The sequence below is a fragment of the Hyperoodon ampullatus genome (genome assembly GCF_949752795.1).
Source record: "Hyperoodon ampullatus genome assembly, chromosome: 9".
NCBI classification, from domain to species: domain Eukaryota; kingdom Metazoa; phylum Chordata; class Mammalia; order Artiodactyla; family Ziphiidae; genus Hyperoodon; species Hyperoodon ampullatus.
In genome coordinates, this window is record NC_136922.1 from 95339642 (window position 1) to 95353842 (window position 14201).

At 42.6% G+C, this 14201-nt stretch overlaps 1 protein-coding gene across 1 annotated transcript in view; it reads right to left on the reverse strand.

The window, feature by feature from the left end:
- Nucleotides 1-540: 540 nt before the first annotated feature.
- Nucleotides 541-14201, reverse strand: part of SLC37A3 (solute carrier family 37 member 3) — a gene marked incomplete at both ends in the record, with an annotated part of 34843 nt that continues 21182 nt past the window's right edge. Inside the window, 8 exons of the mRNA XM_079711662.1 lie at nucleotides 541-633; nucleotides 2276-2341; nucleotides 6539-6690; nucleotides 7653-7700; nucleotides 8312-8413; nucleotides 9761-9902; nucleotides 12406-12584; nucleotides 13320-13404. Coding sequence (XP_079567788.1) covers nucleotides 541-633; nucleotides 2276-2341; nucleotides 6539-6690; nucleotides 7653-7700; nucleotides 8312-8413; nucleotides 9761-9902; nucleotides 12406-12584; nucleotides 13320-13404 — 867 coding nt within the window. The remainder of the gene's footprint in view (nucleotides 634-2275; nucleotides 2342-6538; nucleotides 6691-7652; nucleotides 7701-8311; nucleotides 8414-9760; nucleotides 9903-12405; nucleotides 12585-13319; nucleotides 13405-14201) is intronic.

Genomic DNA, 14201 nt, shown 5'->3' on the forward strand with positions numbered 1-14201 from the left:
GATTTTTCCCACCGTGGTTAACAAAGGGATTCTCTGTCCAAGGCAGGCTTACGCTAGACCCAGCTAGAGTGCTTTATCCGGATTTGATGCTTCAGAGACGAGGCATGCTCTGCAAACTCATGACTAAAGCAAAATGCAACGATCCTTTCTATTCGTGGAGCACATCACTGATACAAACCATGCCTGACTGCCTTGTGGTCACTCGGCTTTCCAGGCTGGAGAACTTGGGTCCAAGTCCAATACAGCATTTACGGTTAAAAGGATAAACCTCCACAGGCCAACAAAGACGCTGGCAGATTCACAGGCCATTCAGTACATTCATGAAACAACAGCGATAAAAATCATTAACAATAATTCCTGTAGTGTAGAAAAACAGCCCAGCCTTCACTCTGGTCAGCATCTCCGGTGGCTGACACTGTTGAAAGAGGCTTGACAATCTGAGGTTATGCTGGAGCTCTTAAGACAACCCCAAAATAAGATGAATGAAAAGAAATAGTCCTGATGTGTCTCCTATTATTCTTGTTCTTTTGTGGGCACCAGTCACCCACTCAATATGCGAGCTTGTCGTCTTTGCATAAGATAGCATATTTCCCTCACTATTAATGGTGAAATAAATAGAATTGTGCAACTTGTCTGTGAAGAGAAAAAAGCATTAAACATGCAGTGACAAGTTAATTAATTCTGTTAGAGCATCATGTTTCGAACATAATAATGAATTGGGACAATTACATTCTTTTTGACTTCGTACAAGGACAACTCAATCTTTAATGAATTAGTAAATGATTTTGAAAATTACAGTTAATATTACAAAATACTTAATGTTACATTACAGTCTCCAAAAAAAGAACTAAGGTACACAGATTAAATAACTCATAGGTAGGGCAGAAAATTGATACTGGAGCTCAGATTTAAACAGTGTTTCTTCTAACAGATTCAGTTTTCTTTCTATTACATTTCTAGTATGATCATACCAACAGGTTCCTCAGGAGATACTTCCCTTTACTCAGAAGTAGATGACAGAGTTAGTTATATGGCCCAGTCTGTAGAAGCTGGAGGGCACTCAGGCAGAAGAAAGCATCCTTTGTGATAGGAGAGTACATAAGCCTTAAGGCAGCTCCAGGGGATTCCAGGTGCTGAGCTATCCCAAAGGCTCCTTGGATAGGCTGGAGGACAGCGTCTAGACTTGGGCAATGGAGGCTGCCTCCAATTAGGATGCCCTAGATTCAGCGACAGGATACTGAATGCATCCCCTGGTGGACGAAGCCGTCACCAGACTCTCAAGTAGACCTGTCTTGAGCACCGTCTCAATATGTGACAAGAGTATGTCACATGCTTATTCAACAGAGAGCAATGTTTTAAAAGCACAAGGCCTAATTCTGTTTTGGCTGTTTCCCAGAAAGTACAGAGTTCCAGCCAAGAATGTCGAAGGCACAACAGATATTTTCTCAAGAGACTCGAGGTTCATTTTAGAACTTGCACACCACAGTGTTAATTACAGCAATGCTTCTTTTTTAACCCTATGTGGCTTGGTGTACACATTTCCTTCAGAATTCCCAAATTATATTTAGCAGACAGAGAGTACTCTGGAAGAGTACCCTGATTAATGGTTGGGGATATAAGCCTCTCTTCCTTTTTTCTGGAATTATAAATGACAATACTCATTAGACTCAGGTCAAGGGCAAACTAACAGCCCTTTCCTTCCTTGAAAAATGAATGTGTCTTTCAGAATCATAAAATGTTACTTTTCACAAAAGAATCTTTAAAAGTGGTCAGCAATTTTGTTGGTTTAAGAAGTGATTTAACCATAAAAAGAAATGAACTATTGATACATGCAACAACATGGATGAATCTCAAAATAATTATGCTGACTGAAAGAAGCAGACAAAAATACATAGTGTATGATTCCATGTATATAAAACTCAAGAAAACGCAAGCTAATCTATAGCAACAGAAAGTGCATCAGTAGTTACCTGGAGAGAGGTGGGATGGTGGAGAGGCAAGAGACAGGGATTACATAAGGGCTATGAAGAAACTTTTGGGAGCGATGGATACATTTACTGTCCTGATCGGGATGATAGGTTCACAGACATGCGTGCACGTATGTTGAACTGTACCAAATTTTACTTGTTAAATATATGCAATTTATTTTAAGTCAATTATTCCTCAACAAAAAAAACCTACTTTGCGTGTAAAAAAAGTGATTTAAGTAAATGCTTTGAACTAATATAATTTAAAAACTACTAGTTTAAAAAAAACAAAAAGGGCACACACTTACCATAAGAATGAAAAAGTAGAAAACCCACATCCATCCTAGGTTGTCCTGGATCAAAGACACTAAATACTAAAGGGAGAAAAAGAAATCACAATATAATCCTTTATAAATTAATAAACTGAAGTAGCTAAAAAGTAGATTAGGACTTCCCTGGTGGCGCAGTGGTTAAGAATCCGCCTGCCAATGCAGGGGACACGGGCTCGAGCCCTGGTCCGGAAGATCCCACATGCCGCGGAGCAACTAGGCCCCTGCGCCACAACTACTGAGCCTGTGCTCTGCAGCCCACGAGCCACAACTACTGAAGCCCGCACACCTGGAGCCCATGCTCCACAACAGAAGAAGCCGCTGCGATGAGAAGCCCATGCTTCAAAGAGTACTACTGCAACAAAGAGTAGCCCCTGCTCACCACAACTAGAGAGAGCCCACGCGCAGCAATGAAGACCCAATGCAGCCAAAAATAATAAATAATAAAATAAATAAAATTTTTTTTAAAAAGTAGATTAAACATATCTCTTCTAGAAAACAAAAGGGAGTTAGGATTTGTATAATGTTTTGCAGTTTGCAGAGCTGTTGCATATACATGCTCCTATTTAAGCTTTATTGACAGCCTTCATTTGGTAAGCTGGCAGAGTCCACATACAAAAACTGTGTAACAGAAGGCACAAGTCCAGGAGGTATATTTTTTTTCACTTTGCTATTAAGAGAGGATGATGGGGACTTCCCTGGTGGTGCAGTGGTTAAGAAACCACCTGCCAATGCAAGGGACACGGGTTTGAGCCCTGGTCCGGGAAGATCCCACAAGCCATGGAGCAACTAAGCCCATGTGCCACAACTACTGAGCCTGTGCTCTAGAGCCCGTGAGCCACAACTACTGAGCCCATGCACCTAGATTCTGTGCTCCACAGCAAGAGAAGCCACCTCAGTGAGAAGCCCATGCACTGCAACGAAGAGTAGCCCCCGCTCGCCACAACTAGAGGAAGCCCGTGTGCAGCAACGAAGACCCAACGCAGCCAAAGATAAATAAAATAAAATAAATAAATTTATTTTAAAAAAATTAAGAGAGGATGATGAACAGCCTCAAGTCACTTCCATTTAATCATTCCTTCTTCCAGTGAATGGTGCTATAATTGATGCTTGGTCTAGTGGCTAAGACTCCACACACCCAATGTAGGGGGTCTGGGTTCGATCCCTGGTCAGGGAACTAGATTACACATGCCGCAACTAAGACCCGATGCAGCCAAACAAACAAACAAACAAACAAACAAACAAACAAATTTTTTTTAAGTTCGTCTTTTAAGTATACCACTCATTTTTCAATTACACTATTTGCTCATAGGATTACTGTATGACTTTGACACTCTACAGCATATTCTTTTATTTTCAATTAATAAAAGGTATCCAATAGTTTTTAACCCATGCTTTTAAAAAAAAAAAATACATGTAACACAAAGCTTGCCATTTTGTTTTGTTTTTTTTTTTGCGGTACGCAGGCCCCTCACTGTTGTGGCCTCTCCCGTTGCGGTGCACAGGCTCCGGATGCGCAGGCTCAGCGGCCATGGCTCACGGGCCCAGCGGCTCCGCGGCATGTGGGATCTTCCCGAACCGGGGCACAAACCCGCGTCCCCTGCATCGACAGGCGGACTCTCAACCACTGCGCCACCAGGGAAGCCCAAAGCTTGCCATTTTAACCATCTTTCAGTGTACAACTCAGCAGCATCAAATACATTCATGATGTTGCACAACCATCACCACTACCTATTTTCAAAAGTTTTCATCACCCCTAACGGAAACTCTGCACCCGTTAACTCTCTGCAAGAACCCTCCATGGCCCCTCTCCTCAGCCCCTGATAAACTCTAATCTGCTTTCTGTCTCTATGAATTTGCCATTCAAGATATTTCATGTTAAGTAGAATCACACAATATTTTTGTGTCTGGCTTATTTCACTTAGCATAATGTTGTTAAGGTTCATTTGTGCTGTAGAATGTATCAGGACTCCATTCCTTTTTATGGCTAAATAATATTCCATTGCATAGATATACCACATTTTGTTTATCCATTCATCTATCAATGGACACTTGAGTTGTTTCCACCTTTTGGCTACTATGAATAACGCTGCGGTGAACATCGGCAAACAAATATCTGAATCCGTTTTCAATTCTTTGGGGTACAACATACCTAGGAGTGGAACTGCTGGGTCATATGGTAATTCTATGTTTAACTTTTTGAGGAACCACCATAGTGTATTCTACAGTAGCTGCACGATTTTACATTCCCACCAGCACTGTATGTGAATTTCTCCACATCCTCACCAACACTTGTTACTCTGTTTTGTTTTGTTTTAATTACAGCCATCCTAATTAGGTGTCAAGTGGTAGCTCATGTTTTTGCTTTGCATCTCCCTAAGGATGCTGAGAATCTTTTCAGGTGCTTACTGACCACTGGTATATATCTGTCATGAGGCGGCGTCCCTATGTTTCCTTCTAAGGGCTTTATTAAGTCCATATTAAGTCATGGAGTTTGGGATTTCATACCTCAAGCAATAGGAAATCATTCAAAAATCAACATGGTGGGGGAATGAGTAAAGCTAGGTATGCTTTACTCCTGGTCCTGCTTCCCAAACCATGAAAGTCAATCTAATGCTGACCCATGTTCACAGACAGGGATCTTAACACTGGCAGGCATTCTAAATGAAAAGAAACTCCTTGAAATGCCAATTACAATCTACCCATTTGATTAATAAGGAAAACATTAGCTGGGAAGGAAAACTTAAAATACAGTAATTTCAGAAAAGGATGCCCAATACCCCTTATATGAAGACATCTGAACAGGTGGCCAACAGCATTTTTTTAGTTCCTACTCCAGAACAAATTTCTCCTACCTTTGCTAAGTTTGTTTTTCCTTTAGTCTCAGAATCAAATATGCTAACACACTGATCCTATAAATCATTCATTCTACAATCATTCCACAAATATCTGAATGTCTACTGTGTGCCAGGCACCGTTCCTGGTACCAGGGCTACAGTAGAACACAAAACAAATAACATGCTGCCCTCGTGAAGCTCACCTTACAGTGGGAGACATAGACATTAACAAATAAATGTGTAATATATGGCTGGGTGGAGACCAGCATTAAGATGGTGTATCTCCCTCAGTATTTGTTCTTGCATTAACCACTAGCAATCGGATACCACTGATCCACCCCAATTAAGCAGCAATCTTCAAGGCCATTTAATGACCTCAATGTCAAAACTACCAGCCTTTTTCCTTCCATTCTCTTTCTCCTGACCTCTCTACCTCTATGATCTGAGTAACACACCTCCTCAAATTCTGGCTTCTTATTTCTGTGACCATTGGGCATCCTCTGAGGTTCTGCCTATATTTTCTTTCCCCATTAAACATCACATCACTTCCACGGTTTCAACCATTTTATCCATGCAGTTGATTCTCAAATCCACATTTTGCAAAATTAGCACTCAATGACCTAGAGTAGTACACCCTAGGAGAGGCATGACTCCTGACTGTCCCAGAGAAGGGATGCCTCTCTGAAGCCGAATGTAAGCAAAGAAGATTGATTTGAATAGTTCTGATTACCTAGAGTAGGCCAATCTTAGCCCAGAAGATCTCAAACTTTAGAGTGCATAAGAATCGCCAGGTAGGCTTGCTGAAATACAGGTCCCCAGGCTCTCACTCAGCAAGTCTACAGTAAGCTTAGTGTTCGGTACTTTAATGAACCCCCAGATGATTCTGGCCTAAGACATTTATGAACCGCCTTCTGAGACACAGTTGTAGGAAGCAGAGTAAGCGACTCAGGGCAGCTGCAGAGTCCGTGGCAATTTCTGGCAGGGATCCATGGGAAGAATGTGTGTACGTGTGTGTGTCTGGTAGGGGGAGAGAGGTAGGGCCTGCATGTCAGGTGTGGGGTAATGAGAAGCATGTGTCTCATGGCCTCCTTGGAGTGCCAAGTTCAGGCTGGAAGAAGGGGGTGGCGGGCTGGGACTGGAGACTCTGTCTTATGAGGTGTTAGCTTCTTTTAAGACAGGAAGAATCTGGAGGTAAAAGTGGAAAGAAGGAACTGATAAATGTAGAGCGACCTTCCACATTAGGTCACATCAGCTGGACCTCAGAGACTAAAAACCCAAGGCTTTCAGTACAGTGCACTACAGCAGACGAGTGCCACCCTACTGTGGCCCAGAGGGCGGGGGTAAACTCTTCCACCGCTGAAGAACTGCCGAACACTCCATGTCAAGCCCTCCCCTGCTCTCTCACCTGGCCCACCGCAGCACCAATGCTCCCGGTTCCATCAACTATTCCTGTGACAGTCGCCAAAGCCTCAGTGCTGCCTTGGATCAGCTCCTGACGACCCAGGTCCGCAGAAATAGCAGAGCTAATCATATTAGAAGGTCCACCAATAAAAAATCCTGAAGTCATAAACAGAACAGGTTCTTATTAAGACACTATTTGTAACAACGCTAGGAATCTACTGAATAAAGCAAACTCTTAATCCCAGTACTCCAATCAGTATGTTGGAGAGAAATGAACTGAGGGGAAAAAAATAACCAATAAAAATGGAAACTCCCCCAGACAGTAACAACTTCAAACTAGTTAGCATCCACTTTTCTCTAGAAAATAGAGTGAACACACAGCTTTCTAAACCTGTGAAGTGTGCATGCATTGACAACTAAGTGCACTAGCTTGTCAAATTCTCTTATGGTAGAGGTGTAGCACAGGGCATCTGACTGCCCAAATTCAACCAAACATATTGAAAAAGAAGAGAGACAGGAGAAAAAGTGATTTCAATGGCGTAGGGGGTTCCATCTGCCACTGCTGCCAGTGAGGCTGTCCAAGGACTGAGCAGGAGTTGGCCCATGTGAATCTGTTCATGAGGCTGCATCAGTCCCATGTGCCTCACAGAGCAGGAGCAGCTCCCACTATCCTATGATCTCAAGTTTAAAAATAAGAATTCTTCTATAACACGGTCCCTAATTGCACTCAATTGTTTCATCTGGGGCTCAAGTGAAGAAATTCTGACCAATTCCAACACAGGAGGAAAAACTAGCTATACTGGACCTTTTGCAAGTTGGTGAATTGGTTTCCAATGTGGCATCTTCCTAAGCCACTTCCGCAAGTAACATGAGCGGGCGGGGCAGCAATCAAAAATCTCAGAAAATCTCTGTCAAAAGGGACTGCCTCTGTCACGACAGGACTGAGGAGGTCACACGAGAGCAGAGAAGTAGGATCTGAAGGAGGCATCTTTCCTTTTACCTTCGGAGTTCTCTATAATTGTGGTTTTAGCATTACTCAAATTGAAGGAGAAATCAGTTTGCTTTTTGCCTTTTTCCTTACAGAGGAACAGTACAGTGAAATGAAGCCTATGCCGTACCTGTGACAGCCATCAGAAGCGCATTGATGGACTTATCATTTGGAGAACCTGTGAGGAAAGACACAGACACAGAACAATGATCTGAGGAGCGCATTACGTGTGCCTCCACCCAACAGTACACACAGATCTGGGCCTGGATCTCCGTGACCTCACAGATCGCTCCCAGGGACAACAAGTGCATACAGCTCCATCACCACCTCCCCCAACTTTTATTTGTAATGTCTGCTTCTTGCTGGTGCTCAAGCTAATGTGACTTCTAAAAGCTTACAGGAGAACTCTACTTCTATCTCAGCAGCATCTTAAGGGACATATACCAAACCTACTAATTACCATCTCTCCTCTTTTGAAATCTTGTCCCTTTTATTGTTTTATTGGCTCTAATGCTGCCACTCTGGAGCCTACCCTTGAACAAAGCATATACACTCCCAAGCAAGCTTTTAAACAAACCAACAAAGCAGAAGAGATGCCAGTTTCCTCCCCAACACAAATAAAACTATGTGATACTTTTAGCAGCATTTACAGGACAATACAAAGGTCCCATATTATGCCTTTGTGGCTGGTCTCAACTACCCCTCCAGGGTTGATCACTGACTCAAGGCAAATAAATGCCTGAGTCCTAAGAGATGAGGAAAACAGTTTAACTGCAAGGGAATACTCACGACTATATCCAACGAGGGACCCGACGGCCAGAAGCAGACTGAGAGCTAACACCGGGGCTCTCTTCTGTAGCACATCAGAGATGAAGCCTTGCAGAGTTCCACCTTCAAGCACAAAGAGTGAAACCCAATCAAAATTTCTAATTTAGCTCAGTTACCTGACTCTTGCTTACCACATACCCTCCACCTGCGATCAGGATCCTAACACTGGTCTATCCAAAAAGAGAGCTGGCTCTCCTCAAAAATTTCCTCCGTAATTTCCTTTCAGAAAGGTTACCTGACTATTAACTGCCATGATGGCTGATGGGGACGGGACACCACAAATAAGGGAAAATCATCAAAACTACCCCACTGTTCCTTGCTGTTTTTCCTTCTCCAACCAGCTGTGAAGGCTTTTCCTGCTTTTTATTTTAAAAGATTAATTAATTAAGGACAGTGCTTCATCGGCTATTAGTAGTAGTGAACATAAATATTCACTAAAATTAAATGCAGCAATCATGGTTTGGTAATAACTAATAGGTCAAGACGTTTAAAAGAAGTGATGTGGATCCTTGAAGCACCACAGTCACATTTAGATGCAGTCCTACTTGGAGTCTAGGCAATGGGACACCTGGTACACCCTCACCAGAAGTACGTGCAAGTCTAAAGGCAGCAACCTCACCTTTGGCTCTGGATCTAAGAATAAGGGCACACAAGTTCAAATACAGCAACAGGATATCACCTAAGGATACACTGTGCTTTCATGCACTCAGGGCAGTTTAGTCTTTCCACACTTCTAAATGTAAACATTACAAAAAGGATATTAAGGTTCTGCCATAGCCATATAAGCAGCACCCACTAACATGCAACCTGTACGTCTGTCTGATTTTAAAGTTTCCTACTTCCTTGTTTACACTTCCAGTGAGAGCAAAAAGTCACTATTAAAATCTGCTGTGTACAATGAAGCAACTGCAAAACAAAAAAATTAATCCCTGCTATTATTCCTACCTTTATGAACTGACAATCAATACACCAAGCTAGTATGTTTCCCTTCTCTGGCTGCAGTGTGGTACATAAAATGAACACATTCACATCCTAACTTGAACCTCTGACATACAATTTGCTTTACAGCTAAGCTACTGCTGAAAGTGTACAAAAGGGTTACACTTAAAGAGATCAGAGAGAGACAGCCCTGCACTTCCCAAGACAAAAGAACTGATCCATCAACAAAGGACTGAGAAAAAAGAGCCCTATAAATCACAGGGCTGCCATAGGCTAGGTCTTCCTTTCTAAGGACTTTTTTTTTTTTTTTTTTTTTTTTTTAAGACTTTGGCTATTTACTCGTAGGACAGTTTAGGAAAAATAGCTGTGGAGTAAGTAATAAAACTTTAAATGATGCCAGATTTCATAACCCAGTAAAATATGATTAGTGACTAATTCTTATTACACAAAAAGATGTATCACTGGCCTTACCTATAATTCCTCCAACATCGTACCAAATGGACAGCTTGTCGGCTTCAGCCTCCTTCCATCCGAAGTTATTACTCAGATAAAAGGGCAACCAGAAGAAGAAGGAGTAATTCACTAACTTCAAGCAGGCATAGGCCAGTGAATACTATAAGAAAAACATCCAACTACCAGTAAGGAACAAACAGCACAACATAACTACCATTTACATGTAATTAAACAACAAAACAAAACAGAGGGGTTTGGGGCAAATAGTACCTGATTTTCAAATTAAATGTTTCTACAAATTCCTATTTGCCTGACTTTACCTAGTCTCCCTCTTCTCTTCATCCCCCCTTAGCTTCTAGAAAGGCAGTACAGTAGGCCTTGGGATAAAAAACACATAGGACTACTCTTTAATTGTCCCCCCCACCTTTCTTCTTTCAGTTCTCTGGTAGAAGCAAACCAGTGTTTTGAACCTGCAAGGCAGGGCACATACTCATATTTCTTTATTTAGATAAAGATAAAAGGTATTCATGCCACTGACTAGCACTAACCATAAGCAAACGAATCCAGTAACATCACAGCCTTTATTGCAAGCAGCCAGACTTTTTTGGTTCTACTTCCTGTGAAGTTAACATCATGGACAATGCAAAGCAACGGGACTGGACTACGGTTCCAAGGTCTAAGAAAAGCATCAACATGAAAACTACTTTCACGCTGTAGTTTCCACAAGCTTTGAGTCAAAAATGAAAGAACAGGATCGTCATGGGTCTTGTGGCTCTAGGTTGAGGAATGAAAGTTACAGCTGCCTTAAGATGGCAGCAGGGCTGAGAATCCTATATTCAACACATTATTACCAGGAAATCCTGACATTTAGCATCAAAGGAAAAAGGGGGAGGAACAGGGAGACTGACTTCAAAGGGTGTCTGGCTAGTATATTCTTTTCCCTGGAGCTGCCAGTTATTCCCTAGGTATCACTTGTTTTAAAGCAGCTTCCCAGGCAGGGCAGCAGCCACCCCCTAGAGAGCCAAATCCCAATCATGAGTGCATTTTGTCCAGACAGCCTGCCACAAAGACAAAGGAATTAAGTTAACTGGATTTCCTTTACACCCTGCCCGTGGCAGGGAACAATAGCTTGTGAAACACAAAGCAATAGCTAAAGAGGGCCATGTTTAGTCACAACAAATCTAAGTTCTGTCTCAGAAATTAACCTATTACCAGCAGAACATTTTAATAACTACTTTAAAAAATACTGATCATTAGGGCTTCCCTGGTGGTGCAGTGGTTGAGAATCTGCCTGCCAATGCAGGGGACATGGGTTCGAGCCCTGGTCTGGGAAGATCCCACATGCCACGGAGCAACTAGCCCCGTGAGCCTGCGCTCCGCAACAAGAGAGGCCGCGATAGTGAGAGGCCCGTGCACTGCGACGAGGAGTGGCCCCCGCTTGCCACAACTAGAGAAAGCCCTCGCACAGAAACAAAGACCCAACACAGCCAAAAATAAATAGATAAATAAATAAATTAAAAAAAAAAAAATACTGATCATTAGCGTAAGAACAGGCCCAAAGGAACTTGCATTTCCCTTGTATTACACATCATCTTTTGGTTGAAGACTTGTGGGAACTTACACTTAAATTTTAACTCACGCCTAAACTATGTTGTTTGTAAATGTCAGTTCTCTTAGCTTGGGGGCAGGTAGAAGGGAACTGCAAAGTATGAAATGGGACGACCTGCAGACTCTGCATTTACTGAGGGGTCACGTTCATAAAGCACCATGAAACAATAAGATAAAAAAGGTGCTTATTCACAATACAATAACCCAGCGTTACAGACCCCAGGGAGGACTGGTAGGCTTTCTGTCCATAGGAAGGGGAACTGAGACACGAGGATGGGCTGAGTGACTTACCCCAGGCCGAGTTAATGGGTAAGCTGGCAACATAACCTAGGCCTCTTAACTTCCACTCCCACGCTAGAGTGCCCGAAACACCAAGACAGAAAAACTGCAGCAGAAGGGATTCAGTTTAGACATTAGGAAAAAACCTAACTGTAAAGGTTGCGGAAACACTGGAATGCATTACCAGGAAATACTGTGGAGTATTCTGCTCTGGACCTTTTAACAGAAGGGCAAACTTTTTTTCCCCTAGAATAGTAAGAATATAGGCAAATCAAACAGACTTAACGAACCACTCAAACCTCTCTTGGGCTATTTATAATTCTATAAGACTTCAACAGGCCAAAAGGTATATATTTAAAAATACCAATTTTGCCTTCTTACTTGAAGGCTAGACCACGGTCAGCAAATTCCAGCTCACGGGCCAAATACGGCCAGGCCCGTTTGTTCCGTATCATCCATGGACTCCGTTCCTCTACTGAGTTGAGCGAGTGTGGCAGAGACTGTATGGTGCCCCCAAAGCTGAAAACATTTACTAACTGGCTCTGCACAGAAAAGGTTTTTTGCCAAACCCTGCATTAGATTTCAGATAAAACTTCAAGTGGTGCCAATACAGAAACAAGCTGAGGGCCAATATTCGCTATTCCTCTGAACATATACTCCTAAAATAAAGTCTCAGAGAGAAGTGAAATACTTCAAGACGCTTTATCCCAGGCAGAGTTACTATCCAGGCTATAACATCTCACTGGCTGTCGTGAGGAGATTTGAACAGGCTTTACCGCTATAACTCCGGGAAGGCAACAAGCCTGGTAAAAGCTTATTGCCTTGACTTGGGTAATAGTCTTGTCGTCTTGGATTGAATAATTAGGCTCAGCTTCATCTTCATTTTCAGCACCACTAATTAATGGCCTGTGCGAGTCTTCTTCAAAATTTTCTTCAGCCTCAATACCTGGGAGACCTATAACAAGAGTGACAGCCATGTTTATAGAGGGCCCTCCAGGTGCCCAGCACTGGGCTAAGTGCTTTGCATGCATCATTACTTATGGGGTCCATGTTATTTTTATTTCCATTTTACAGAAGAAGCTACTAAGGTTCAGAGTCCAAGGTCAATTAAGGTCACACAGCTAATGAGCCACAAACCCAGGCCTCTAATTCTCCTTGACCTGGCTTCAAAGCAAAGCTTTTTCAACTGCATCACAGTATCTCTCCTACATAATACCAAAAACACCATTAATTACGTGCTCTTAAACTGACATGTCTCTTTAGTATACTCAAAAGAGAGAAGAATCATATATCTATCTGCTTCTGTGGTTTCACTTGTACACGTTCTGTATTTAACCACAGATAAGTATCACATTAAATTATTTTTATGAAGGAAAAGAAATCTGTCTCAAGAAGTGAAATTCTAAATCCATCCATGATAACTTCTAGCCAGCATCTCCATTATAAAACCCATTTGCAGATGATGAGTTTTCCCTGAATCTATAAAAAGGTGAGCCTCACTCCCTCAAACATTTGCAGCTGTGCCAGGCGAGGCCGCAGCATCAACAGGATACAAACAGCAATACTGATCCTTGAATTCACTGAAAGGAGCTCACAGTTCTCCTAGGAAGAAAGAGGTGGGCTGTTCTGGCCACAGGTTTCTCTTTGCCTATAACAGTAAGACGTTCTGAGTAGAAGAGCAGCTTCTCACCAATTTCTTCGGGTGATACCAAGAGTCCAAAGAAGATGATGATCCCACCAGCAAACTGCACAGCCGCCGTCACCAGAAAGGCATACTGGAGGGGGAAGGGAAAGGTGCTCCTGACGCATCTGAGATGCTCATTAAAGGCACATTCATTAGAGGCACATGGCGGGAGGACGGGGCGACTGGAAAGGAAATGAGCGCTGAGCGCCTAGCCTGTGCCAGGCACTGAGCTAAGTGTTTTACTTGTGTTTTCTCACAAGTTTTTCCCAGTGATTCTATGGGACTCAGAGAGGATAATTAAGGTCCACTGGACACTGAGTGGTACTATTACGATCATGAAATCAGAACTAGCCCCCAAAATAATACTCCTTACACCACTCGGCCTCCTACAAAAGACAGTATCTGCCCTCAAAGATATTTTCCAGATGAGGGGATTAAACAGTACACAAAATAATAGTATAAGGCAGCATGCAGCTGATAAATGAGAAGGCCCAGTCCTAATAGGAAACAAACAGAGGAACTGAATTCAGAAGAAGGAAACAGCTAAAGAGGTTGAAGGAGGGAGACAATGCTTTAGGGAGCAGCTGAAAATCACAGCAATTGACCACCTTTCCTGGCACGGCTGAGGCAAAGGCACCGGGTGGGAGGGAGATGGAAAGCCTTCTGCATGGCAGGAGCTGAGGGCTTCTGCTGGGAGTAACAGGGAAGAACACTGACTTGGAAAGGTGCTATCCAGATGAAAGACTCAAGAGCCAGGCTGCATCGCTGAATATTATTTTATTTAAGAGTGGAGCCTGATGCAGATAGACAGGTGACAAAATTAGTTTTACCAGAAGTCAAATCTGGGAGCAGCACATAGGGTGAACTGAAATTCCCGTCTGTGCCAAT